Genomic DNA, 22,311 nt, shown 5'->3' with positions numbered 1-22,311 from the left:
TTGAAACAGGAGCATGTTCCAATTTCATGAATGATCGGTTGTGAGTGCAACTTTTGCTATCGTTAGTGACAACCCGTGTATAAGAAAGATTACAACACGAGAAAGATCAAATCACTTTGAAATCAAATATCACAATTACTGTTGACGGAGATTTGATTGTCAATAAGATATCGACGATTCATTTCAAGAAACATAAAACCATTAGCAAAGGGGGAAAAGAAGAAATAAAGCGTCTAGGTAATCAAGATTTATTTTTAGGTAAAGGTATTTGTTACGTTTAAACTGATTTTAAACCTTTTATAAAATGCAATAACAAAAAAACAGATATACAACAATCGTTTACTGCCATCTGTAGTGAAGAGTTTTAAAGAGACTTGAAAATTTGTTCATGCAACGATAAAGTTTCTACTGGTAGGGACCAGGTTCCATAACTAGCAGACGACCAAGTCTAGCAGACGGCGCATAGCTGGCGTCGTTCGCGGGCGCTTGTGATTTTCTTTTAAATCGAGGAACGCTGGAAAGTCATACGCTTCTCGTGATTAAATATCATTCTATCTCGTGGGACGTGTGAAAATCAATCAAAATGGATCCCGAAGCATTCCTGGACATGGCCAATCAGGTCATTAAATTGAAAATGTTCCCATACTTCGATATCGCGCACAGCGTGCTCTGCGCGTTACACGTCAGAGAAGATTTAGGACCCGGTAAGCTCAAGCCCACCCGACCGATTCTAAATTTAATCTGCCCAGTGCCAGCTTATACCATTTCTAAGATTCTATGTCACTCTCAGTTTTATTCACTTTTTATTCCTTTTACCACACCATTTCCTTCGTTTATTATCTTTTCACTTCTATTATCAAACTATCTGCTATCATCCGCTCGAACGAATTCGAATTAAAAAGTACTTCGCGTGCGCTTTTTCTTTCGTAAAAATATATTAATCATTATTTTTAATTTCATTAGATAAATAATGTAGCAGTTTGAGACTATCGTCTACTTTTTCTATTTTAATATTATGAAATCCATTTTAATTTTACTTCACTTCTATAAACATACGTGTAATTATATGTATGTATGAATTACCGAGCGCATTATAGAAATTATGTAAAAATAATAATAGATCTTTTTCTTTTATAATATTGATCGTATTGATAATATTATAAAATGATTTGCAATCATCACAAGATATCATATCTGGCACAATTATAATAATCCTATTTTGTGGCATCCACTGAAACAACCCAGCTAATCTATTTCAGTATACATGCTTGTAGGTACGCCAGAGTTTTTTTAAATTCTGTATTTCAACCTGATAAATTTTTTTATGTTATTTATAAATATTTAAGAGTCTTTTTTTGTAAATAAATGCTGTGGGAAATAGATTTTTACAATATAAAAATGCATTGTGGAAAAATGTTTCCAGATCTAGCCATGAGACTTTTTTCACTGACTTTCTTATGCAATGGACCATGAAGATTCAATCCTTTAAACAACTGTTTCTATCTGAAAAAACTTGATGTTTTTGTTATGGTACATTACATTTTTTTAATAATAGGAATACTATATAAAATATAATAAATATATGATATATTACATTCCTATATAAAATTATTCAGAAAGACTAGGAATAGATTATTTGACTGTTTATAGCAACCTGGCATTACGTTTGCACGTATGCATGTAACATAGTGTACTTATAAGGATTCTAGGTGACCTACTTGAAACAATACACCCCTTTGATATTTCATGGTGTATTAAATGGATAATTATTTGTTTCTTTATTAATATCTTTTACATGTAATTGTACAATATTTAAACAATAGCAATCTTTTGTAACTTGATGGCTTAAATTTTATTTGATAGGTGCCCAAGCATTCTCTCGGAAACATCCTCTATCATGTTGGCTTTCAACAATGTTGGTAGTATTTGCAAGTGGTATGCTATGCAATGGTCTTTTAGGAGAACCAATTCTTGCACCTTTGAAAAACACACCGCAAGTGGCTGTTGCAACTGTTGTTTGGTCGGTACATTTGTCTTTTTCTGTAACAAAGATAGTAGCATTGATAAAATGAATTTTTTAATTATATAGGTATGTGATATTTTATACACCATTTGATATTGGATATAAGGTAGCCAAATTTCTACCAGTAAAAATTGTATGCGCAACTATGAAGGAAATATATAGGTGAGTAAGCATTGTTCCTTTCATCTCTCTTTATTATTTTGTACTTAAATCACATATATAGGTGTAAGAAGGTATACGATGGAGTAACTCATGCAGGAAAGCTTTATCCAAATGCTTATCTTATTATGATCTTAATTGGAACACTCAAAGGTAAGTTGTCTGAACAAAGAAAGAAAAAGAAACTAATGAAACTAATTTGCTTATGTATAATTACAGGAAATGGTGCAGGTTTTACAAAATTATTTGAACGTCTTATACGAGGAATATGGACCCCAACTGCTATGGAATTTATGCAACCTAGCTTGTATGTACATTTCTCGTTTCCTAATTCTATATAAATGATTTCGATTCATTAAACAAAATAAGTCAAATTTTGATCGTTTAGCCCTACGAAAGCGTCAATGGTTGCTTCTATTATCTTCGTCCTAGACAAAAAGACTGATCTTATTTCGGCACCACATGCATTGGTTTACTTCGGTATCGTTATCTTCTTCGTGTATTTCAAGGTAATTAACGTCTTCATTCATCCTCGTATTTCTTATAACTAATATTTAATATTATTTTAGCTTTCTTCCATCTTACTTGGAATTCACGATCCATTTGTACCTTTTGAAAATCTGTTTTGCGCGTTGTTCCTCGGAGGAATTTGGGATTCGTTAGCCAAATTGCTGGGCCGAGGCCAAGCTAAAGACGAGAAAGCAGATGCCAAGAAAAAGGACTAAATGTTTGTAAACTTTATGCGTGTAATGTTAGATAATGTTATACGCAATTTTACTATTACGTAATTTTAACGTACATCATATCTATCGTATAGGACGGATACAATATTTGTAATTGTTATTCTTTCATTTTCTTCTTTTGTTTGCTTTTCAACAGGTAACTACTTAAAACTCAACAAAACCGACTTTAAATATTAGTGATGACGTGCTAAAAAAAAAAAAAAAAATCAGTGAGCAGAATCGATTTAATCTAGTCAGACGATACTCGCATGTTGAAGTGTGACCATCGACAAATTATTAAATATCAGAAGTGCAATAACTTATTGTTATACCTATATATATATTTTAATAACGACCAGTGATACGTATTGGAGAGTACGACACTTTACTCATTAAGAAGCCAACAGTATTATCTCGGTTAATAACATGCCGATGTAATAGAGTTTGTAACTTATATAAAACACTCTCCACGATCAATCCGACAATTTTATAAGAATAACGTTATGTTTGTTAAAGATGACTCGTAACTAATAATTGGTTATTTTTTATTAAAAGAATTGTACTTAGAAACGAGAAGATACAGGAATGATTAAGTGAGTAATTAAAAATATGTCCCTTGTTGATTTATTAATAATCTATATATTTCACGAGTGTTTTAGCGATCGAATTTAAAGCGTTGTTGACGTAATATTTTGTAGCATGAAATGCAATTTTTCTTGCAATGTAAATGCATAATTAAGGACAACTTGAAATTGTTAGTTTATTGTACGGTATTTACATGAAACACATCAAAAAGATATACTCAGGTTAACGAATTTAAAATAATGTTTACGCATATTCAAGTGATAAGACTCTGATAATAAAATATATCAAACATAATCTTCAACGAATGATATTATATAATATGTAAAAATAATCAACGAGGGAAAATCAAACCTCTTTTATACTATTTTATTACAATTAAATTCCGTCGGTTGGTATTTACCGCATATACATGTATCAAACATTTGCCTTTGACTCAACGATATAAACGTAATTTACTATGAGAAATTAAATAATGTGATTTTCATATAATATTCCAATTGAAAGAACGTTATACATTTTCATGTAATAAAACGAAGTTTTCTCTTCTACAATATGATTTACCATTTCTTCAATGGTATCGTGCTACTTGCGTGATTTTACACCCAAGGGAATTTTAGAATGCGGGTTATTGAAACATACACCTATGTTCGTTACATCTGCCCAATCGCTGTTTGCTTTATCTTTACAATTTTTATCACAGGTGAAATTATTATAAATTATTGATCGTTTGCGATAAGCATTATCAATTAAATTCTCGCGCTTTTTACGGAAAGCAGATTCTAGATTGGCTTCATTTGATTTTCTATTTATGCTATATGGTATACAAGTTGATCTACCACAGCTTCCAACACGTTTATCAATAGATTTCTGTGTTACGTCCATGTCCATTTTCGCAGTCAACGTCTCCTTATCTGATTTCACGACGCCTTGATTTTCATTACATTTTATTACACGAACCAGTATGGGATCCCTTTTCTGAGTACCCACAGTTATCTTATTCTGTATAGTTTGCTCGCATTTATCCGGACACACGGTATCTTCTAATTGCGGGCTGCCTTGAACTTCTACATCGCGCCTAACGAACTGCAATAATGACCCGTTTGTATAAACATCTTTACTCTCTGAAAATGCGGAAACTTCCTTGTCGACAGTCGGTAATTTCTCGTTCTCTAATTCTGTATTATTTTCAAAAATCTGTGGTGTGTCTTGTTCGGTAGCAGTGGATTGAAATGCAGGCTTCTCGTTTTCATCAATCATCAATGTACTCGCATCAATCTTCTGATGAAATTCTTTTACTTCACCTTCAGCATCTGACCCTAATACCCTGATTGCATATTCTTTGATTTTGTTCATCATTTCTGTTACGTCAATCGTACATCTCCCTTTCAAGCGACAGGTGTTCTCAGCTAAAATTAATACTCGTTAAAACATGGAAATTAAATGCCTGTATGAACTTACAATCCGTTTGCAAATCCGACGACGACGATGATTTCGTGCTAGGCGCACCTTGTTTAGAAGATAATATATTATGCAAAAGTTTTTGTAACATGAACACTGTAGTAGGATTCATTATATTGCCTGGACATGTATCTGTTCTGCAGGGGTCCATGTATTCTTGTACTGTTGTTGGAAACATTTTACATATTAGTACAATTTTATTATTAGAGCACTGTTCTAAATGCTTACTTTCTCTTTCTACAGGTTGTCTGAAATCAACATGTCTTACACAGTTATTTATGGATCCATGAGACTTTGCTCGAGTTACAGGTATCTTCCTCCAATCGGAAATGCATGGAGCATCATCTAATCGATATCTTTCTGCGGCTACACAAGCGACGCTACGAACTTGCTGCACAGAAGTGGAGGTTCCAATTTCTGCCCTATCAGAAGATGTACTGCGACACGAATTTGCACGGGACACGCAAACCGTGCTTTGAATCCCCTTCGATGCTTTATCTATCATGTTCACAGATACTTCCTTCGATTCTGTCCTGCGAATACCTCTGGTATAATCTTTAAGTTTTTCTTTCTCTTTCTCTTTCTCTTTCTCTTTCTCTTTCTCATCAGTCTGAAGCGAAACGCAACGTGTAGTTCCATCGGATACACAGACTGTATTTTGTATCCCTACTTCACTGTAATTTACAGTGTTAACTCCTGCTTCGTTTGTTTTAGTTTCAGGAATGTCTTTAGGAGAAGACTGCGTTTCCTTCGATTCTGCTCGAATACATTGGACTTCTCGAGTACCTTGAGAAATAGGTCTTGCATTTTCCGCCAAGTTTCCTCTCGACCTTGATAACATGATTTTTAAACAAGCTTCTACAACATCACCTCGGAATTTATTTGCTGAAAGAAGATCCAGTTTGAAGACTTGTGTTTGGACCGGTGTACTCGTAGATATACTATTCTTTGCAAGCTCTTTTAACTCTCCTTCACACTGGACCCCTATATCTATTACTTTTTTCGCTTTTTCAACAGGTGATCTGACTGACATTGTTTCAACAATTCTACTGGTTACACTAGGACGAGGTACTTGATTTGATAAGTCTTGAAGGCTCTCAAAATCCCCAGAATTATATATATTCTTTTTCGCATAATCGGATTCGTACGGTGCATCTAGATAAAAGGAATTTCAATGGAGCTCAATATGAACTAATAATCTATTTCATTATTTTTAGACTAACCATCTCGTGTGACTCGATCGCATCCAATACACAGAGTGTAAGTTTTACCAGAAGGATCCCTACTGTAACTGGAACAAGGAATAAAACTCTTCTGCTGGTCCATAGGCTTCTCTGAATTTCTTGCAATCTGATTATAATTTTCGGTTTCCCAACCACAAGCTGGACATTGTAAAAATGTTGGTTCATAGTTTTTATCACTCTCTCTTGTGGAGGAAGAGGGTGTGGTATCTTTGGGACCAACTACTGGATACTCTGTAGTAAGAATTGTTAAATTATATTCCTCTCATCATATCTATTCATGTATTTCTAATATTATGCTTTACCATATACAGTGGGCTCAAAATCTCTGGTAGGCACATGGCTTGAAAGCATATTATCTTCCTTCTCTCTTAAAATGCTATCTTTCTTTCGAAATTGTGGACAAGTAACGTATCTAATTCGTACATTTGCTCGGTTTTCATCATTTTTGTTCGCTATCGAGCCACGACGCTTCCCGCGGGTAGGTTTCTCCATAGATTTGCTTCTTCTGATGATTTCGTCGCAAGTTGTATCGGTGCACGGACGAATTCTTATGGTTTTTATTTCTGTTCTAGCTTTCTCCTTTCTCTGTGAACCCCTTACATCGTCGCTGCTCAGAGATTTGAGAACCGATGAGGTATCGTGGGTTTCTGAGGTCAATAAAATCCGACCAGAGTTCAATTTTTCTTCCTCGTTGATCACCTCCGTCAGCATCTCTGCCACTATATTGTACCAGGGAAAAGGAGATGTATACTGCCTTTGTGACTGCATGAATTTGATGGTTCGTGCTTGCTCTTGCTTGTACCTGTACAGACGAAAATCATTATGTACATTTTTTTATATTATACGGACGTATCGAGTGTTCCATTTACCATAGACCATTTTTAATTTGACTGTAAAAATATGTTACTGATAAATGGAGCACCCTATATTTCACCGAACGCTGGATAATCTTTTGTCTCGAATCGAGAACAAGTTACTTTCGTTGGTGATGTTTTTTTTTGTTTTCTTTAATTTTAACAGAATCTCCGATTGTATATTACTTTTCTCTTATGATCCTGATTTGTTGCAAATAGTCATTTACGGTAAAGCCAGGTGCACCAAGAGTATCGATAATTTTTCGTAAAGCTTCATTTTTTTCACGGCAATTATGATATTCCTTGTGATACGGATTCCACAGACATGGGTGCTGCTTGTATACTTTCAAGAAATTAGTCACTAATCGCTCGTTCCATTTTGATGACATTGTTATATGTACGTGCTTTTGATAATATGTTTTTATAGAAATGTTGATTATGATACCTTGTACAATAATAATTTTACGTCTACCTGCATGGTTAAATTAATTTAGAGAACAAGAATGAACTTGATTGTGCGATACATCGAACGAAAGCGTTTGTCAAGTATACAAAATAAATAGAAATTTCATGAACTTACCTGTTGTGTTACCGAATAAATGATTTACCAATTGAATCTTTTACAAGTTTTCCCTGCATTTTAATGGATGACGTCTCAAAAACAAAGGAGTTTTGTAAAATATTTGAAAATTTTGATAACTACATTGGCAAACATAACCTACCCCGGATGCCATAATACCGTATGCAAAGAGTGTGTGCAACTAACATAAAAATTAAAACGTTAATTAAAGTTTAATTGTAAAATTAAACCCTTTATAGTAAATAATTTCAAATTCGCGCCATTGCGCCATCTATACGAAAACGGCTGAAACTACTCGACAAGTAGTTTCAGCAGTTTGCCGACAGGTGGCGCTAGTGGCGCTGCCACCGGGGTCCCTGGAACCCCAAGAATAATTTTTAAATCGACCGTTGCGCCATCTATACGAAAACGGCTGAAACTACTCGACAAGTAGTTTCCGCAATTTCCCGACAGGTGGCGCTAGTGGCGCTGCCACCGGGGTCCTTGGAACCCCTAGAATAATTTTTAAATCGACCGTTGCGCCATCTATACGAAAACGGCTGAAACTACTCGACAAGTAGTTTCCGCAATTTCCCGACAGGTGGCGCTAGTGGCGCTGCCATCGGGGTCCTTGGAACCCCAACAATAATTTTTAAATCGACCGTTGCGCCATCTATACGAAAACGGCTGAAACTACTCGACAAGTAGTTTCCGCAATTTCCCGACAGGTGGCGCTAGTGGCGCTGCCATCGGGGTCCTTGGAACCCCAACAATAATTTTTAAATCGACAGTTGCGCCATCTATACGAAAACGGATGAAACTACTCTACAAGTAGTTTCCGACTTTTCCCGATAGGTGGCGCCGCTGTCGCTGTCATCGGGGTCCTTGGAACCCCGATGGTAGGTCGGTATGCAGAGTCAATTAATGCTTCGGGGTCCTTGGCACCCCAGATGGTAGGTCGGTATGCAGAGTCCATTGATGCTTAGGGTTCCTTGGAACCCCAGATGGTAGGTCGGTATGCAGAATCATTTGATGATTCGGGGTTCCTGGCACCCTTGATGGCATGTCGGTAAATTGTCGTATAGTTTCTACCGTTTCTGTATAGATGGCGCTAAGATCGAATTTTAAAAATAATTTATGGCGGTTTTTTCAAAATACAAGTTTGTCAAACATTTATTTTGAGAGTTAATTTATACAGCCTAATGGTCGAATTTGGAATCTTTTATGAGTTATTTAGGTTCGGAATAAATTATATTTAACGTGTACACACCACTAGATTATTTATTAAATTAATTTTGTAATAATACAACACAGACAAATACCTTTAATGATGTACTGTGTATTATGGATCTTGTTTAAAATATCTGTGCGCTAAATATTTAAATATTTGACGGGTACGATAGACTTTTCTTTCACTTAAAGTGTTTGCTTGCAATCAAATTCGCAACATTGATCCGTCTTGATCATAATTACTGGCAAACCACAGTTACAAACCATTTCCTTATGAATAATTTTACATTCGCTACAATTTGACGAAGTATAACATTCCGAACAGTTTGCTTTCATATTATCGAGGCGCTCTTTTGCGATTAGATCTTGTATACGTTTCTCCAGTTTAATAGCAATTTCTAAAAGTGAACATTATCTATTAGTAATGGTTTTCGTCTTACGATGTAGCATATAATTACCGAAATCTATGTTGCGTAGTTGACACGCTATATTCTTTCCAAACATATCAAACTCTTCGTAACTTTTCTTTTTCCCTTTACTATCCTCTGCAGTGAGTATATCATCTTCCAGATGTATTTGACAACTTGTACCCTTGATTTTGAAATAGGACACATCAGTTTGTGCTGCGTGTTCTGTATTAATACTTCTCCTGCTATTACTCCCAACATCAGTTTTAGTTACTTTCCTAAGCAGAGATTGTTATAATAAACTTCTTTTCACAATAATATTATAGGAACAAAACAAATTACTTGGCATGTGCGCGAGATTTAGTTAAGTAGCATATATCACAATGACAATTTGCATAGGGACAAATACAGTCTCTTCCTGGTGTATCTAATTCCATCGAAGTCGAACGGGTTAATTGCTTATTTGTTTCTTCACGATAATCGTTAAATACATCTTTTTTATCATGGCTTATCTAAATATGATATATATACATATAAATTAATTTAAATGAATAAAATTTACAAAATTACATACACTTGTATATTATTTGTAAAACGATACATGTATATATGTTACAATAAATAAGATATAACTTAATATAATATACAAACTAGTTAATTTACTTGTTCTTTGTATTTAAAAAAATAATATGAAATCTTTGCATAAGCTCTTATATGTACATTCTTATTATGTAAATCCTATACCTTCCAGAAATCATTTATACAATCCTGTGTTATAAATGGAAAAAACAGTTGATGTATTATTGGAAACCAACTTGCTGTTGGTTTATAAAACTTTTCACAAGATATTGCCGCACCGATTTTAGACAATTCATAACAATATTGAGCTTTTATGTAAGTGATTCTTTTGATACAATCACAGACTGTCAAACCACAGATATTCATGTGATCCACAATATTTTTGTATGCTTTGTAGCGAGAAAGTTTATCTTTAAAATTAGGATGCAAAGGATTCCTTAAACACTCATGTTCGCTATAAAGAGTTACCAATTTCAAAGTTTCGTGTTCAGTCCAAACAATTGGCATGATAGACTGCTCCAATCAGTAATCAGGTTATTTAACCCTCCATTTGTAAAGATAACATCACTTACATATTATTAAGATTTTGTATATGTGTCTTGAATTCATATTAAAATCGGTTGCGAAAATTTTTCTATTAAAAGAATGCAGTGGAAGTATTATGTTTGAATTATGCATTATATGTATATGAATTTTTAAATTACTAAAATTTAGAAAAGTACACAAAAAAAAATTGAAACAATACATGAAGTATACAATGAATCTCTTTAACTATTGACTTCTGCCATAATTATTTTTGTAATTAATATGATACAATGAAAATAAAAATTAATAAAACTGGTGGTTTAAATTGTGAATAATAAATATACAAAGATCAAAAAATTATTCAGCCATGTTTTTTGTTAAAAATATCAATATAACAAATTAAATTACTTTTAATTACTATATGAAAAAATAAGATCGTTTATTATTATAAATTCGATGTAATATGTCCTCTACTATAGACTAGAACCAGTAGCGAATAAAACAAAATTTTAAGTTCTGAAGCTAGTACTTTAATATAAAATTATTTCCTTTCTTTCTATTGAGCAATACGATTTTGTAAAAAAATACTGTTTGCCTTCGGAAATAATACCATAATTTCTGAATTTATATTCGTATGGAAATTGCAGCTTGAAATCGTTTAAACATGTAACAATAATTGTCACATTTTTAATGGATGTATAATTTACGTTTAAAGTGAAAAATATTAGTATTTCTTGTATCATACGTCATTAACAAAAATATACATTTTGCCTCTAATACAAATAAGTTTGCATGAATAATTATGTCACCTATGTGACATCATATTATATACAATTACATATGTTGTGTATAACAATTTTACATATCTTTATACTTGTTTGTTGTTAATATTATCCTACTGTGCTTACATCTATATCGTTACTTGTGTTACCAACAGAATTTTATGAAGTAGATTCAATTGGTGAAGACATTGCAGGTAGCTGTTGAGGTACAAAGTTTATAACTTCATGATAAACAAGTTCTAAAAATAATTATTTTTCATTATTTTTATATGAAATTGAATTAATTATAAAAACTATGTAGAGTGATATTTCAGACCTTTCCATTTTTCAACTGGTAAATCCATATCTTCAAAACTCTGATCATATGGCAAAGACACTGGTTCATCTGTTGGATCAGCATACTGTGCAAGATATGGATGAGCTAAAGCTTGTTCTGCTGTAATTCGTTTTTCAGCGTCTAATTCTAACATTAATTCGAGTAAATCTATAGCTGAAAAATAATAGAAAATGCATTAAATTTATGTTCATTATAATAAGTAAAAACTTAAATTTTTTAATTTCACAGTTACCTAAAGGATTAGCCCCTCGAAAAACATCTTTGAAATTCTTTTTCTTTAATGGAGGTAAACTTTGTATATAATTTCGTGCCTAAAACAATAATTTCACTTGTCATTTCAGTGTTTCACGTTTTTTCTAAAGTTATATAAATCATGAAAGAGTTGGTAATTTGCTTCATTTCACTATGCCATTATATTATTGCTTATAGCACGTACTTTTATTTGCAGTTAATGCATATAATATAAAACTCAAAGCAAAATCATGATTAGTATATTGTATTAAAAATAAATAAGAAATGTACAAAATGTAAGAAAAATTTCATATTTCACCGAGGGATTTAATTTGAAAAATACCGAACAACATTATAAAAAACATTTATTTTAAAAAACAAAAAAATTACCTCTTGGCTGGTAATTTTGCTTAAAGTTTCTTCTGTGGGTGTACCACAGAGTACTAAGACTCGTGTTAGATGATCAATGTCTGCTTAAAGTTAAGGTATGTTTAAAGCATAATTCATTATATACAATTAAACAAAATTTGAATCAGTCCAGAACTGCCCTTCTTTGAAGCAATAATTGTCATTCCAGAGAAAAATACAAACAGTAAAAATGGAGTACATAAAAATAACACTAGCTAGGTGAGTTTATAAAAACACAATTTCTTCATTAGAATCACATCTAGCAAACGGTTATTAATTAAGAAAACGTGTAAAAAATGTGTATGTAACATGCAAGGCATTTAAACCGCAAGAATGTAACAAGTGTGCAGCATGCGCAAATATAATCTGTTATACATTTTGTTATTAAACAATTATTTGAAAATTACTTACCGATTCCGATGATATTTTTTGCATAAACTCGTCTCGCGGAGTACCCAGTATTTCCATTATTAAGTTCAGTTGATGTATATCTGCTCTTGCTAAGGTTCCACCACACCTTTTTCTACTTTCACTAAGTACTTTAGTTATTACGGCTAATGATATGATTTTATGCATTAAAGCATATTAAAAAACGTACACATATATATATCCTTTTTCTTTTAAAAAAAAAAAGTAAATTTCTTTCGTTATTGAATTAAAACTAAATGAAAGCAATTTGTGCCAAATGATAAATAAAATATAAGGTATTAAGCTATTAGCACTGAAAAATGTTAAAGCAAAAAAGAAGCCATGTAGAGCCTTAGCAAAAAGCGTATTTTTTATGTCTGAGATGGTTAAAGATTCGTGATATTCCGTTCATATAATTATGAACAAATTTATACGTATACAAATATGGTATAATTAAATGGAAAGCACAAACATTGATTACGATTATTGAGTACCAGTATTTAACAAGATTAGAAGGCATGATTATAAAAAGGATACGATCTGTACCGGGAAATAACGTTCGTCCTGTTAATAATTCAGCCATTATACATCCAACTGACCAAATATCAACTAAAAATTAGAATTATTTTAGTATGTTACTAGTTAACAATTAGTTGTTGTTAAGAGCTATAATCAAACTACCTGTTTGATTATAGTGCATCCAATTAAGCATAATTTCTGGAGCCCTATACCATCTAGTCGCGACATAACCAGTCATTTCATTCTCTGTAGGCCTGGCTAATCCAAAATCTAAAATTTTTAACTCACAATCCTCATTTACAGCTATGTTAGAGGGTTTCAAGTCCTAAACAGTACAAATCAGTTAAAATATTTGTATTATATTCAAGTATTACAATATAATAATTCGTATTACTTTACCCTGTGTATTATGCCTGCTGAATGAATATACTTAAGACCACGAAGAATTTGATACACAAGGAACTGTACATGATCATCGGAAAGCTTTTGTGTCCTTACAATATTATTGAGATCTGCACCCATCAAATGTGTAACTAAATATCTATTAAAAGCATATGATATTACTAGAACATGATAATCAAAAATGTAAACATTTTTATCTGTTAAGCAGCAAATAAAATCATGGGATAGTTTAATGAAATACATACACGTGTTGGAAATCTTCCAATGATGAGGATGGATGAAATACATCTAGTAGACCAATCACCTATAATAAATTAAAATGACTAGCATTAATAGTACTTTAACAATAATTAACACAGATGCAGAATATAGGTGGTTTTAATTTCAATTGCCAAGACAAAGTACTTCTTCAGTGCTTTCATTTTCTACAATGCCAACATTAAAAATATATTATACATATATGTATAATCCACTTTTGTTGACTTACATTTTCATGATTCATATGTTTCAACATACGAAGCTCTCTGTATGTACGTTTTGCATGTACAGCTGACTGGAATGGTCTAGCTAACTTTTTAATTGCTACTTTCTGGCCAGTTGTAGTGTCAACTGCAGAACTGCAAAATTATATAAAATTTATTAAATAACATTCAATAAACGATATAAATCATAAAATGAAATTATAGATTTCGCGACATTCATATTCTTGGAAAAGCATTGTCAAATGTTCTAATTATAGTTTGTTAAACGATATAGAACGCGATGATGCGCTCGCAAGGTTTGCCGCAATTCCTGATTTATAATTAATAATTGACCGCAAAATATAATTCGCGGGAAAAATAGTTCAGATTTTTAAACGATAGAATAAAACAATAGAAATGTCAAGGTTGCCAACGGTTCACGGTCGCAGCTAAATATCGAATTAATTAGAATCGATAGAACAGGTTTATTGAAACATTGTAGATAAATTATAAGGATCGCGGCAACCTGAAAAATTCTTGACACTGTAATAATCATTATGCAATTCATTGATGGTAATTTTAATTATGATCCTCTTTCCTTACCACACTTGACCGTAAGCTCCTGATCCTACTGGAGTGAGCATTTGATACCGTTCCGGAACCTCCCATTCGGTCCGATTTATTTCAATTTTATGAAACTGCGGCATCCTATGTACAATTTTCTACTCACGCTAATCAAGAAAATTCACAGTAGCATTAACAAAATCACAAACAATTTGAACTAGCGTTTCGGAGCGTAGTTTACAGGCACTTTGACCATTTCCAAATTAGCCTACTATTAAAAACCACTACATCCATCGTGTGTAGCAGCAGTGACTACAGATGTAGAAGACTGAGCATGCTTTGTTTTCGAGGGGTCAGATTTAAGGGGTCCCAGACACCCCCATTGTTTATCCCTTTGACTATATATCTAGGTATATAGTCAAAGCATTTATCTATTCACTGATATGAACTGTTCATGGTATAATTTTTCTGTACTTCTGTGTCATCCTCGTTAGTAGCTACGTTAATAAATGACGTGTTAAAATTGTTCGAGACATTTTTCTCGTATATCATTATGAATATAAATGACAGTGAACCTATCGAATATGAACCTTCGATTAGGAATGTGATCGAGCAACGATCTTTGCGATGGATATTTGTCGGTGGCAAAGGTGGAGTTGGTAAAACGACCTGCAGGTACATATAACCTCTGCATATTGTTTATTACTTGTTACAGATGTTCTAATGAACTTTATTTTTTAGTTGTTCGTTGGCTGTGCAATTGTCGAAAGTCAGGGAAAATGTACTTATCATTTCAACCGATCCCGCGCACAATATTTCCGATGCGTTTGATCAAAAATTTAGTAAAATCCCGACGAAAGTAAAAGGTTTTGATAATCTCTTTGCTATGGAAATAGATCCCAATGTTGGTATCACAGAATTACCCGAGGAATATTTTGAGAATGAAGCAGGTATCTCTTTTTATCAGTTATGAATTTTTAAGTACGATTAAGAACTGATTTACTTAACTACTTCATACAACAGTTCTAGGAGGAGAAGCAATGAGATTAAGTAAAAGTATAATGCAAGAAATTGTGGGGGCATTTCCTGGAATTGATGAAGCAATGAGTTATGCAGAAGTTATGAAGTTAGTAATAAATTATTTAACTTAGATTACATAGATACTTAACATTTTGATTTTATCTTTAGGCTTGTTAAGGGAATGAACTTTTCTGTTGTTGTCTTTGATACTGCTCCAACTGGTCATACTTTAAGACTACTATCATTTCCACAAGTAGTAGAAAAAGGATTGGGAAAACTGATGCGTTTAAAAATGAAAATTAGCCCTTTCATTACACGGGTACATGAAATAATTCAGTATGAAGTACATACTAATTTAAAGTGTACTTTAATTTTAAATCTATTCAATTTCAGATAAGTTCATTATTGGGCATGACAGATTTCAATGTAGATACATTTTGCAATAAAATAGAGGAAATGCTTATTGTTATTCGCCAAGTTAATGAACAATTTAGAAATCCTGATCAGACAACATTTATTTGCGTATGCATAGCAGAGTTCTTGTCACTTTATGAAACAGAAAGGCTTGTACAGGAATTAACAAAATGTGGCATTGATACTCATAATATTATAGTGAATCAATTACTGTTTTTGAAAGAAGGGGATGCACCTTGTAGACTCTGCTTTGCTAGGCATAAAATACAAGATAAATATTTGGAACAGGTAACAGGAGGATCCTTTAGTCTTATTTAAATGTAGAAATAATATAAATTAATTAAATAATTTGTTTTTCTAGATAATGGATCTTTATGAAGATTTTCACATTACCCGACTTCCTTTATTAGAAAGGGAAGTTCGCGGAGTTCAACAAGTCAAAGAATTTTCTGAAAATCTTGTGAAACCGTACAAACCTTAACGTCTATACATATAATTAACGTTTAATAAGAATGTATAACTTTACTTCTAATCAAAAATTTTTTTAACTAAAAAGTCTTATACATTGCAAAATTTATATAAAAGGTAATATTTTTATTTATGATATTTAATAAGAACATTTCCCTCTGCATGTATGAAGATATTTGCTTTGGTGTCTGTACACATTAAACACTATTGAGCAACATTTGTGTAAATTTTATTTTTATATATGCCGCAAGTTTTACCAACCATTTCTATTTTCGTGTGTAAACTGTAAAATATTTTTAGCAAATAATTCCAAGTTCTTTTCCGATATGTATAAATGCACTCGTGGCGTGTTCTATGTCCTTTTGTGAATGTGCAGCACTAATCTGAACACGTATACGTGCCTTGTCTTTTGGTACTACAGGATAACTGAAACCAATAACATAAATTCCCCTCTCTGAAAAATGTAATAATTCGTAAATTTAGAAAATGTTATTAGTTTTCGTTAGAATTTTAATATTATAAAGTATTAACCAATCATCTTATCAGCAAATTCAGTGGCTAATCTTGCATCACCTATCATAACAGGGCAAATAGGATGATTGTCACCATTAATTGTGAAACCTGCTGCTTTCATACCGTTTCTAAACAAATTGGTGTTATTTTGTAATTGATCCAAGAACTCTGTAGAGTTTGTTATTAAATCCATGACCTGTACATAATATAGGATATGATATGATTGTGTAAAAAAGATAAATAACGTTTTTCTAGCGCACCTTACTTGCTGACGCGACTACAGGAGGAGGCAATGAATTCGAAAATAAATATGGCCTGCTGCGTTGCCTTAACAAATTAATCAGTTCTTTCACACCAGTTGTATAACCACCTGCTGCTCCACCAAGAGCTTTGCCCAATGTTGAATTTATAATGTCGATGCTTCCCAATTGATTAAAATATTCTTCTGTACCCCTATAAATAAATTATTCCTAAAATTATTGTTCCTAGAAATCTTTAAATTACAATATAATTGTTCATATACCAAGGTATCAATAGCAATATAATTTATAAGTATATGAATTAGGCATATAAGAAGCTTTAAAACAAAAGATTTGTATCAATAAAAGATATTATTAATAAACATTTATTTTTTATTATTTATACCTTCCAGTCTTTCCGAAGAAACCAGTTGCATGACAGTCATCCACAAAAGTAAGAGCATTATATTTCTTTGCAAGCTGAACAATTTGTGGCAATGGTGCAACAGTGCCATCCATAGAAAAGACACCATCTGTTGCGATGAGACGTAAACGAGAAGACATGCTATCTTGAAGTTTATTTTCTAAATCTACCATGTCCCTGTGCTTGTATCTTTACAAAATATAATTTAAACAGTTTTTTTTATTTAGATTAACTAACTATCAGATGTATTCAGCAATTTCACTCACCTATATTTTTTTGCCTTACATAATCTAATACCATCAATGATAGATGCATGATTAAGTTCATCGCTTAAAACTGCATCTTCAGATGTCAACAATGTTTCAAAGAGTCCAGCATTTGCATCAAAACAAGATGCATAGAGAATGGCAGCTTCTCTGCCATGAAATTGAGCAATTTTCTCTTCTAATTCTACATGAATCTCTTGGGTACCACATATGAATCTTACAGAACTCAATCCAGCTCCAAATTTATCCAGAGCAACTTTTGCTGCTGAAATGACCTCTTTGTTATCCTAGAAATGAAATTAATCAATATAATATAAATTCAGTATTTCTATTATTTCCATACTTACTGCTAAGCCTAAATAATTATTTGCACAAAAATTGAGAGCTTTTATTCCATTTGTTAGTGTAATTCGTGTTCGTTGAGGTGAAGCGATTATTCGTTCATTTTTCCAAGTACCAGCTGCTTTTATTGCATTCAACTCTGGCTTTATACACTCTGCCAAAAGACTCATAGACTTTTGTAATATCCATTTTTTATTCTGGAGTTTAAAACCTGTTAAAATATTAAATGATTTAGTACAATATTCTTGTTAATAATTGTTCTTAAAAAAATAAATAAAACAGTACTTTTATTAATAGTAAAATTCATATTTTGTAGATGTTACAATATGTAGTATACCTCACCATATGCCAAATCGTTCTGAAGAAGAGAAAGGAAATAATGAACTAGTCAAACCTGTTTAGAAGTATAATGATCTTCAATCACAGCATGATTTTCTATAACATGATTCGGATATTATCTTTCAAGTAGAAGTCAAATCGAAGGACATTTTCAGTTTTATTTTACAACCTTTTTACATTTTATTTAAATAATTTCTAATAAATATTCATCATAATTTATTATTTAAATAATTTATGTCTTAAGTTGCTTTGCCTTATCTAACAAATGTTCTCACAGTTTTGGTATCTAGTAATTAATTTTTCGCGTATTCTAACAAAAGAATCTGCTTTGTAAGCATCTTGTTTCTATTAGGTAATACTACCCGTTTATTATCATCCTATATTATTATTACTGAATTACATTCATTCATACAAGAAACAATGTTTAGAAGTAGATTACAGTGTGAATATTGCATATTATGATATAAATACAGTAGTAACTACTTAGTAGATATACTAAAAGAAATATTCAGCCTGCATTTTAACAAAATTAGCAACCTATTATTCTATGTATAATTTGAAATTTTTACTTTTATTACTAGATATATGTTAGATGTTCTGGATCTGTGTTTATACTAAAATTTTCCAGTCTTTTTTATCATAAATTGCATTCTGAAATCTCACTATTTGGTCTGTTATAACTTGGTCTTAATTATCACGTACTTTTAAGCAGTAATTTATCAAAAACCGTGAATTGACAATTTATTAATAGTTTTATATAATACTATTTATAATATTACTTGCATTGCTTTTATCGAGAGCAAAGGTAAAAGGCCAAACACTTTACCGAAATTAATAACGATATAACTTTTATAAATATCTACGATATAATATGTCTTTAAATGAAGAATAATATGAAGAAAATTAATGTACATACGTTTGATTTTCAATTTATACTTGTAACATTTGTTATTAAAGGTTTGATGTGAATTTTTTACAATGCAATAAATTTTTAATGTTTCTATATAAATTCACGATGTTTTATTTTTAACTGAGAAGCGAGTCGCTAGAGAATATGCACGAGGGAAATTGTGTACGATCACATAAACAATTCCCAAGTATATAATAATGGCAATTGTTAGAAAGAGATCAAACACAGCTGGCTTAACACTGAAACGTAATAAATAATATTATCCACAAGGAATTTTACCAATATTGATGATATGAGATTGTAAAATTTACCTGTATACGTTTAGCATAGCTTTTGTAACGTCATAAAATACAAACTCAGGGTCCTGTTTGTCAGGACTGTGTAAGGTAACTTTGACATCACCAAGATACCTAGCCATCCCCTCTTTTAATGTACCGACTAATATGTTATTTTTGTCTGCTAATAATGGAGCGGCTCTTGGTTGGGAAGCTAAATAATTAAACCATAATGATAACGACTCCTTAGATACATCCTAAAAAGAGTAAACTGTAATAGATAAAAGTACATACATTTTTTTCTAATTTAAAAAAGAAACGTACTAATGGTTCAGTGAAGATTTGACTAGAACTCAGATTATATATATGCCTTGCCAATGCCTCTGAAACTACTTGCGTATGTTTATACAACTTATCTATCTGTCCTGTTTGTACAACATCTAAGATTGTTGCTCTAATTGGATCTTCGTGACTTTTCAAAGTAGATAACGTTGTTGCTGGTAATCTACGAATGCTGTATCTTTCGTGTTCCCAAGCTAAAGTTTCTTCGGCCAGATTAATTTTTTTATGTACACCTTCAACGGAGGTAGTGTTCAATGATTCAGATACAGCTTTAAGTTCTTTGCAAAAGAGACCACCCGTAGAATTTTCTTTCGGCGGTTTTGAAACGTGAATGTAAAGATTATCGCTGGTAGATACCGTATCGAGACAAATTACATAAGCTGCATCCTATAAAAACAAATATTTAATTATTCATAGAGACAATCTTAAAATCTAATACAGTAATGAATATTTTTTAAATATATATTACTTGTATTATGGAGCCTTCAAGGCCATCCAATTGATCTTCTAACCATTTTTTACTACCTTGGTAATTCAGCTTGCCAGCACCAGTTATAATGAAAATAAGATTGTACTGAGGTCTTGATCTACTAGTAGAATATAAAATAGAGAATAATCTTGCTATTTCCAATAACATGGCTACTCCAGATGCATTACTGTCTGCTCCAAAAGACAACTCCTATTTGTTAATAACAGTATATATATATATATTTTTTTTTTTAAATCCTTAACTGTGCAGAAGAAACAATCAATATTTACTTACAGGTGCAACTCCAGCACTATCATAATGGGTTACCAAAGCTATTGTTGGTAATTTCTCTTCAGCTCCTGTGCCAGTTAACTTTCCATGTAAAGTAGCCACTTTCACATCTGTTTTAGCAAGTGCTTGTCCAGTTGGTACAACTACTTGATAACCACTAGCAGATACAGAGTTAAACATAGCTTCAGCTGCTGAGCCAGCTTTCTCATCGGTAATAAATCCATTTGAAAGATCATCCAAAATAGTCTGAAGGTCTGGATGCCATGGAGTAAAATATACTGGAATTGTTGTCTCTGGTCCAAACAGCATGGTTTCTTCCAAGCTCATAATATGCTAAAATATAAAGTTACATTGTAATAAAGTAATTCAAACCACAGACAAATTCAATCAACCTGTTTCTCCTCTGGTGTCAAATCAGTGATTTTTTGTGGTAAAACTACTATCAAACCTCCAGCCTTCTGTTTGATTGAATTAAACAAAGTTGGTGTAAGATCTAAGGCTTTTGTAACAATACAGTGTCTGGAGGTACTCCATCCTGTAAGAGACCTTGCTTCCAAAGAAATTGGAGCGCTACGGCAACCTTAATAGGAATTATGTAAATTGAATTATAATAACATTTCAATAAAGTGTAAATGTGAAAATAGAAATTTTCTTTTACCGTGCGGTACACCGTGCAAGTCATACTGATGCATCCGATGTACGGGGAATTCGTGCGATGCGGCAACTGGGTTAACCGGAGAGATAATAATGAAAATCGGTAAGATTATCAATAAATAATACGGCAGATAACCTCGCCATAATTCGGCGAAACTATCGCATTCCTCCAACCACATATTTGGTTCCAATCGTTTTTAGTAAATCAAATTCCAAAGATCCTAATTATTCTCATTGACCTATTACCATGCGACGAGCTGCCTTCGACCAATTCGTATTCCTGCTCTATAAACTCAACAATGATTACAGATCCATCAAGACTGGATATACCTTCGTTTTTGAGGGGTCTCGAATGTGGGGTCTCGAGAACGAGCGTCACCTCCTTTATCCTATTACAGCAGATTACTTCAAAATATCAACGTTACCAGATGAAAGCTTCATTATGAAGCCTCTAGTGGTGTCATACGTTAATTATTAATTAATTGCAAAGTTAAATCGTCCATGAAAAATAATCTGAAATTAGATAAATCAAAGTAAACGCAAAATTTGTATTTTAAAAAGACTGACCAAAATCAAATTTTTAAAAATTCGGCTGTAGCGCCATCTATTCGAAAGTTGCGGAAACTAATCGTCGAATAGTTTGAGCCGTCCGTGTATAGATGGCGCTACGATCGCCGTTGGGCGGTCTTTTTAAAATACAAATTTTGTGTTGATTTTAAATGATTTTTAAAAAGCAAAATCAAAGGGAGACAAAATTCTTTCCTTTCAGTTATATAACCCTAAATGAAATATAAGATAGACTGCTCATCTAACATATTTTTTTTTCTCATAAATTCGGAGGAATTTATTTACAGAACTTGGATACAAAACGAAAATCCCTAACTTATT

At 32.4% G+C, this 22,311-nt stretch overlaps 7 protein-coding genes across 14 annotated transcripts; 2 read left to right on the top strand and 5 right to left on the bottom strand.

Annotated features, from left to right (window-relative positions):
• The first annotated feature begins 135 nt into the window (after positions 1-135).
• LOC114879916 (trimeric intracellular cation channel type 1B.1) lies at positions 136-3,157 on the top strand. 2 transcript variants are annotated; one of them, XM_029195324.2, is made up of 9 exons: positions 136-237; positions 325-704; positions 1,864-2,020; positions 2,090-2,185; positions 2,247-2,335; positions 2,402-2,489; positions 2,571-2,691; positions 2,752-2,909; positions 3,062-3,157. In XM_029195324.2, exons 2-8 carry the CDS (start codon positions 584-586, stop codon positions 2,905-2,907), a joined length of 828 nt encoding a protein of 275 aa, XP_029051157.1. In that variant the 5' UTR covers positions 136-237; positions 325-583; the 3' UTR covers positions 2,908-2,909; positions 3,062-3,157. The 2 variants fall into 2 exon arrangements, with proteins under 2 accessions (XP_029051157.1, XP_029051158.1); XM_029195325.2 differs by lacking the exons at positions 136-237; positions 325-704 and adding an exon at positions 1,250-1,274.
• Positions 3,158-3,639: 482 nt separating this feature from the next.
• Positions 3,640-7,781, bottom strand: LOC114879914. Of its 3 annotated transcripts, none has more exons than XM_029195320.2 (6): positions 7,626-7,781; positions 7,232-7,517; positions 6,494-6,993; positions 6,171-6,422; positions 4,948-6,102; positions 3,640-4,895 (listed from the first exon to the last, which is right to left on the bottom strand). In XM_029195320.2, the coding sequence occupies exons 2-6, from the start codon at positions 7,432-7,434 to the stop codon at positions 4,072-4,074; spliced, it is 2,934 nt and encodes a 977-aa protein (XP_029051153.2). In that variant the 5' UTR covers positions 7,435-7,517; positions 7,626-7,781; the 3' UTR covers positions 3,640-4,071. The 3 variants fall into 3 exon arrangements, with proteins under 3 accessions (XP_029051153.2, XP_029051154.2, XP_029051155.2); XM_029195321.2 differs by lacking the exon at positions 7,626-7,781 and having other exon boundaries at positions 4,948-5,109; positions 5,176-6,102; positions 7,232-7,619; XM_029195322.2 differs by lacking the exon at positions 7,232-7,517.
• A 1,086-nt stretch (positions 7,782-8,867) lies between these two features.
• LOC114879937 lies at positions 8,868-10,683 on the bottom strand. The gene is made up of 4 exons (XM_029195368.2): positions 9,983-10,683; positions 9,584-9,753; positions 9,293-9,519; positions 8,868-9,232 (listed from the first exon to the last, which is right to left on the bottom strand). Exons 1-4 carry the CDS (start codon positions 10,325-10,327, stop codon positions 9,021-9,023), a joined length of 954 nt encoding a protein of 317 aa, XP_029051201.2. The 5' UTR covers positions 10,328-10,683; the 3' UTR covers positions 8,868-9,020.
• Positions 10,684-10,737: 54 nt separating this feature from the next.
• On the bottom strand, positions 10,738-14,781 carry LOC114879935 (mitogen-activated protein kinase p38b-like). Of its 3 annotated transcripts, none has more exons than XM_029195365.2 (10): positions 14,497-14,778; positions 13,920-14,049; positions 13,678-13,736; positions 13,430-13,571; positions 13,193-13,355; positions 13,049-13,120; positions 12,086-12,165; positions 11,697-11,775; positions 11,444-11,617; positions 10,738-11,366 (listed from the first exon to the last, which is right to left on the bottom strand). In XM_029195365.2, exons 1-10 carry the CDS (start codon positions 14,598-14,600, stop codon positions 11,287-11,289), a joined length of 1,083 nt encoding a protein of 360 aa, XP_029051198.1. In that variant the 5' UTR covers positions 14,601-14,778; the 3' UTR covers positions 10,738-11,286. The 3 variants fall into 3 exon arrangements, with proteins under 3 accessions (XP_029051198.1, XP_029051200.1, XP_029051199.1); XM_029195367.2 differs by lacking the exon at positions 12,086-12,165 and adding an exon at positions 12,515-12,594 and having other exon boundaries at positions 14,497-14,777; XM_029195366.2 differs by lacking the exons at positions 10,738-11,366; positions 11,444-11,617; positions 11,697-11,775; positions 12,086-12,165 and adding an exon at positions 12,601-12,888 and having other exon boundaries at positions 14,497-14,781.
• A 125-nt stretch (positions 14,782-14,906) lies between these two features.
• LOC114875286 (ATPase ASNA1 homolog) lies at positions 14,907-17,215 on the top strand. The gene is made up of 7 exons (XM_046286732.1): positions 14,907-15,132; positions 15,199-15,407; positions 15,481-15,583; positions 15,646-15,796; positions 15,871-16,179; positions 16,253-16,476; positions 17,128-17,215. The coding sequence occupies exons 1-6, from the start codon at positions 15,011-15,013 to the stop codon at positions 16,370-16,372; spliced, it is 1,014 nt and encodes a 337-aa protein (XP_046142688.1). The 5' UTR covers positions 14,907-15,010; the 3' UTR covers positions 16,373-16,476; positions 17,128-17,215.
• LOC114875285 (2-amino-3-ketobutyrate coenzyme A ligase, mitochondrial) lies at positions 16,567-18,639 on the bottom strand. Of its 3 annotated transcripts, none has more exons than XM_029185407.2 (7): positions 18,429-18,639; positions 18,149-18,354; positions 17,802-18,088; positions 17,518-17,724; positions 17,133-17,325; positions 16,891-17,068; positions 16,567-16,813 (listed from the first exon to the last, which is right to left on the bottom strand). In XM_029185407.2, exons 1-7 carry the CDS (start codon positions 18,448-18,450, stop codon positions 16,656-16,658), a joined length of 1,251 nt encoding a protein of 416 aa, XP_029041240.1. In that variant the 5' UTR covers positions 18,451-18,639; the 3' UTR covers positions 16,567-16,655. The 3 variants fall into 3 exon arrangements, with proteins under 3 accessions (XP_029041240.1, XP_029041241.1, XP_029041242.1); XM_029185408.1 differs by having other exon boundaries at positions 18,481-18,495; XM_029185409.1 differs by having other exon boundaries at positions 18,486-18,493.
• A 686-nt stretch (positions 18,640-19,325) lies between these two features.
• Positions 19,326-21,734, bottom strand: LOC114875283 (nicalin). Its single transcript, XM_029185404.2, has 7 exons — positions 21,428-21,734; positions 21,162-21,349; positions 20,773-21,102; positions 20,479-20,688; positions 19,992-20,396; positions 19,704-19,924; positions 19,326-19,631 (listed from the first exon to the last, which is right to left on the bottom strand). The coding sequence occupies exons 1-7, from the start codon at positions 21,600-21,602 to the stop codon at positions 19,493-19,495; spliced, it is 1,668 nt and encodes a 555-aa protein (XP_029041237.1). The 5' UTR covers positions 21,603-21,734; the 3' UTR covers positions 19,326-19,492.
• Positions 21,735-22,311: the final 577 nt, after the last annotated feature.

This window comes from Osmia bicornis, chromosome 8 (assembly GCF_907164935.1).
Source record: "Osmia bicornis bicornis chromosome 8, iOsmBic2.1, whole genome shotgun sequence".
Classification (NCBI taxonomy): Eukaryota; Metazoa; Arthropoda; class Insecta; order Hymenoptera; family Megachilidae; genus Osmia; species Osmia bicornis.
Note: the sequence above shows the minus strand (reverse complement) of the source record. Positions and strands in the feature narration are given on the sequence as shown.

Coding starts and splice junctions, on each gene's coding strand:
- LOC114875286 (XM_046286732.1), top strand. CDS start 15,011: ATGAATATAAATGACAGTGAACCTATCGAATATGAACCTTCGATTAGG. Junction 15,133..15,198: donor GTTGGTAAAACGACCTGCAG/GTACATATAACC, acceptor TTTATTTTTTAG/TTGTTCGTTGGCTGTGCAAT. Junction 15,408..15,480: donor ATATTTTGAGAATGAAGCAG/GTATCTCTTTTT, acceptor TTCATACAACAG/TTCTAGGAGGAGAAGCAATG.
- LOC114875283 (XM_029185404.2), bottom strand. CDS start 21,602: ATGTGGTTGGAGGAATGCGATAGTTTCGCCGAATTATGGCGAGGTTAT. Junction 20,689..20,772: donor ATAGTGCTGGAGTTGCACCT/GTAAGTAAATAT, acceptor ATTAACAAATAG/GAGTTGTCTTTTGGAGCAGA. Junction 20,397..20,478: donor TTGAAGGCTCCATAATACAA/GTAATATATATT, acceptor TTGTTTTTATAG/GATGCAGCTTATGTAATTTG.
- LOC114879914 (XM_029195320.2), bottom strand. CDS start 7,434: ATGTCATCAAAATGGAACGAGCGATTAGTGACTAATTTCTTGAAAGTA. Junction 6,423..6,493: donor TTTTGAGCCCACTGTATATG/GTAAAGCATAAT, acceptor TTCTTACTACAG/AGTATCCAGTAGTTGGTCCC. Junction 4,896..4,947: donor GTCGGATTTGCAAACGGATT/GTAAGTTCATAC, acceptor TATTAATTTTAG/CTGAGAACACCTGTCGCTTG.
- LOC114879937 (XM_029195368.2), bottom strand. CDS start 10,327: ATGCCAATTGTTTGGACTGAACACGAAACTTTGAAATTGGTAACTCTT. Junction 9,754..9,982: donor TAAATGATTTCTGGAAGGTA/TAGGATTTACAT, acceptor TATCATATTTAG/ATAAGCCATGATAAAAAAGA. Junction 9,520..9,583: donor AAATCTCGCGCACATGCCAA/GTAATTTGTTTT, acceptor ATCTCTGCTTAG/GAAAGTAACTAAAACTGATG.
- LOC114879935 (XM_029195365.2), bottom strand. CDS start 14,600: ATGCCGCAGTTTCATAAAATTGAAATAAATCGGACCGAATGGGAGGTT. Junction 13,572..13,677: donor TTGGAAGATTTCCAACACGT/GTATGTATTTCA, acceptor TGCTTTTAATAG/ATATTTAGTTACACATTTGA. Junction 11,618..11,696: donor TCGAGGGGCTAATCCTTTAG/GTAACTGTGAAA, acceptor ATTATTTTTCAG/CTATAGATTTACTCGAATTA.
- LOC114875285 (XM_029185407.2), bottom strand. CDS start 18,450: ATGAATTTTACTATTAATAAAA. Junction 18,089..18,148: donor ATAATTATTTAGGCTTAGCA/GTAAGTATGGAA, acceptor TTTCATTTCTAG/GATAACAAAGAGGTCATTTC. Junction 17,326..17,517: donor TTCTTCGGAAAGACTGGAAG/GTATAAATAATA, acceptor ATTTATTTATAG/GGGTACAGAAGAATATTTTA.
- LOC114879916 (XM_029195324.2), top strand. CDS start 584: ATGGATCCCGAAGCATTCCTGGACATGGCCAATCAGGTCATTAAATTG. Junction 705..1,863: donor CAGAGAAGATTTAGGACCCG/GTAAGCTCAAGC, acceptor TTTATTTGATAG/GTGCCCAAGCATTCTCTCGG. Junction 2,021..2,089: donor GCTGTTGCAACTGTTGTTTG/GTCGGTACATTT, acceptor TTAATTATATAG/GTATGTGATATTTTATACAC.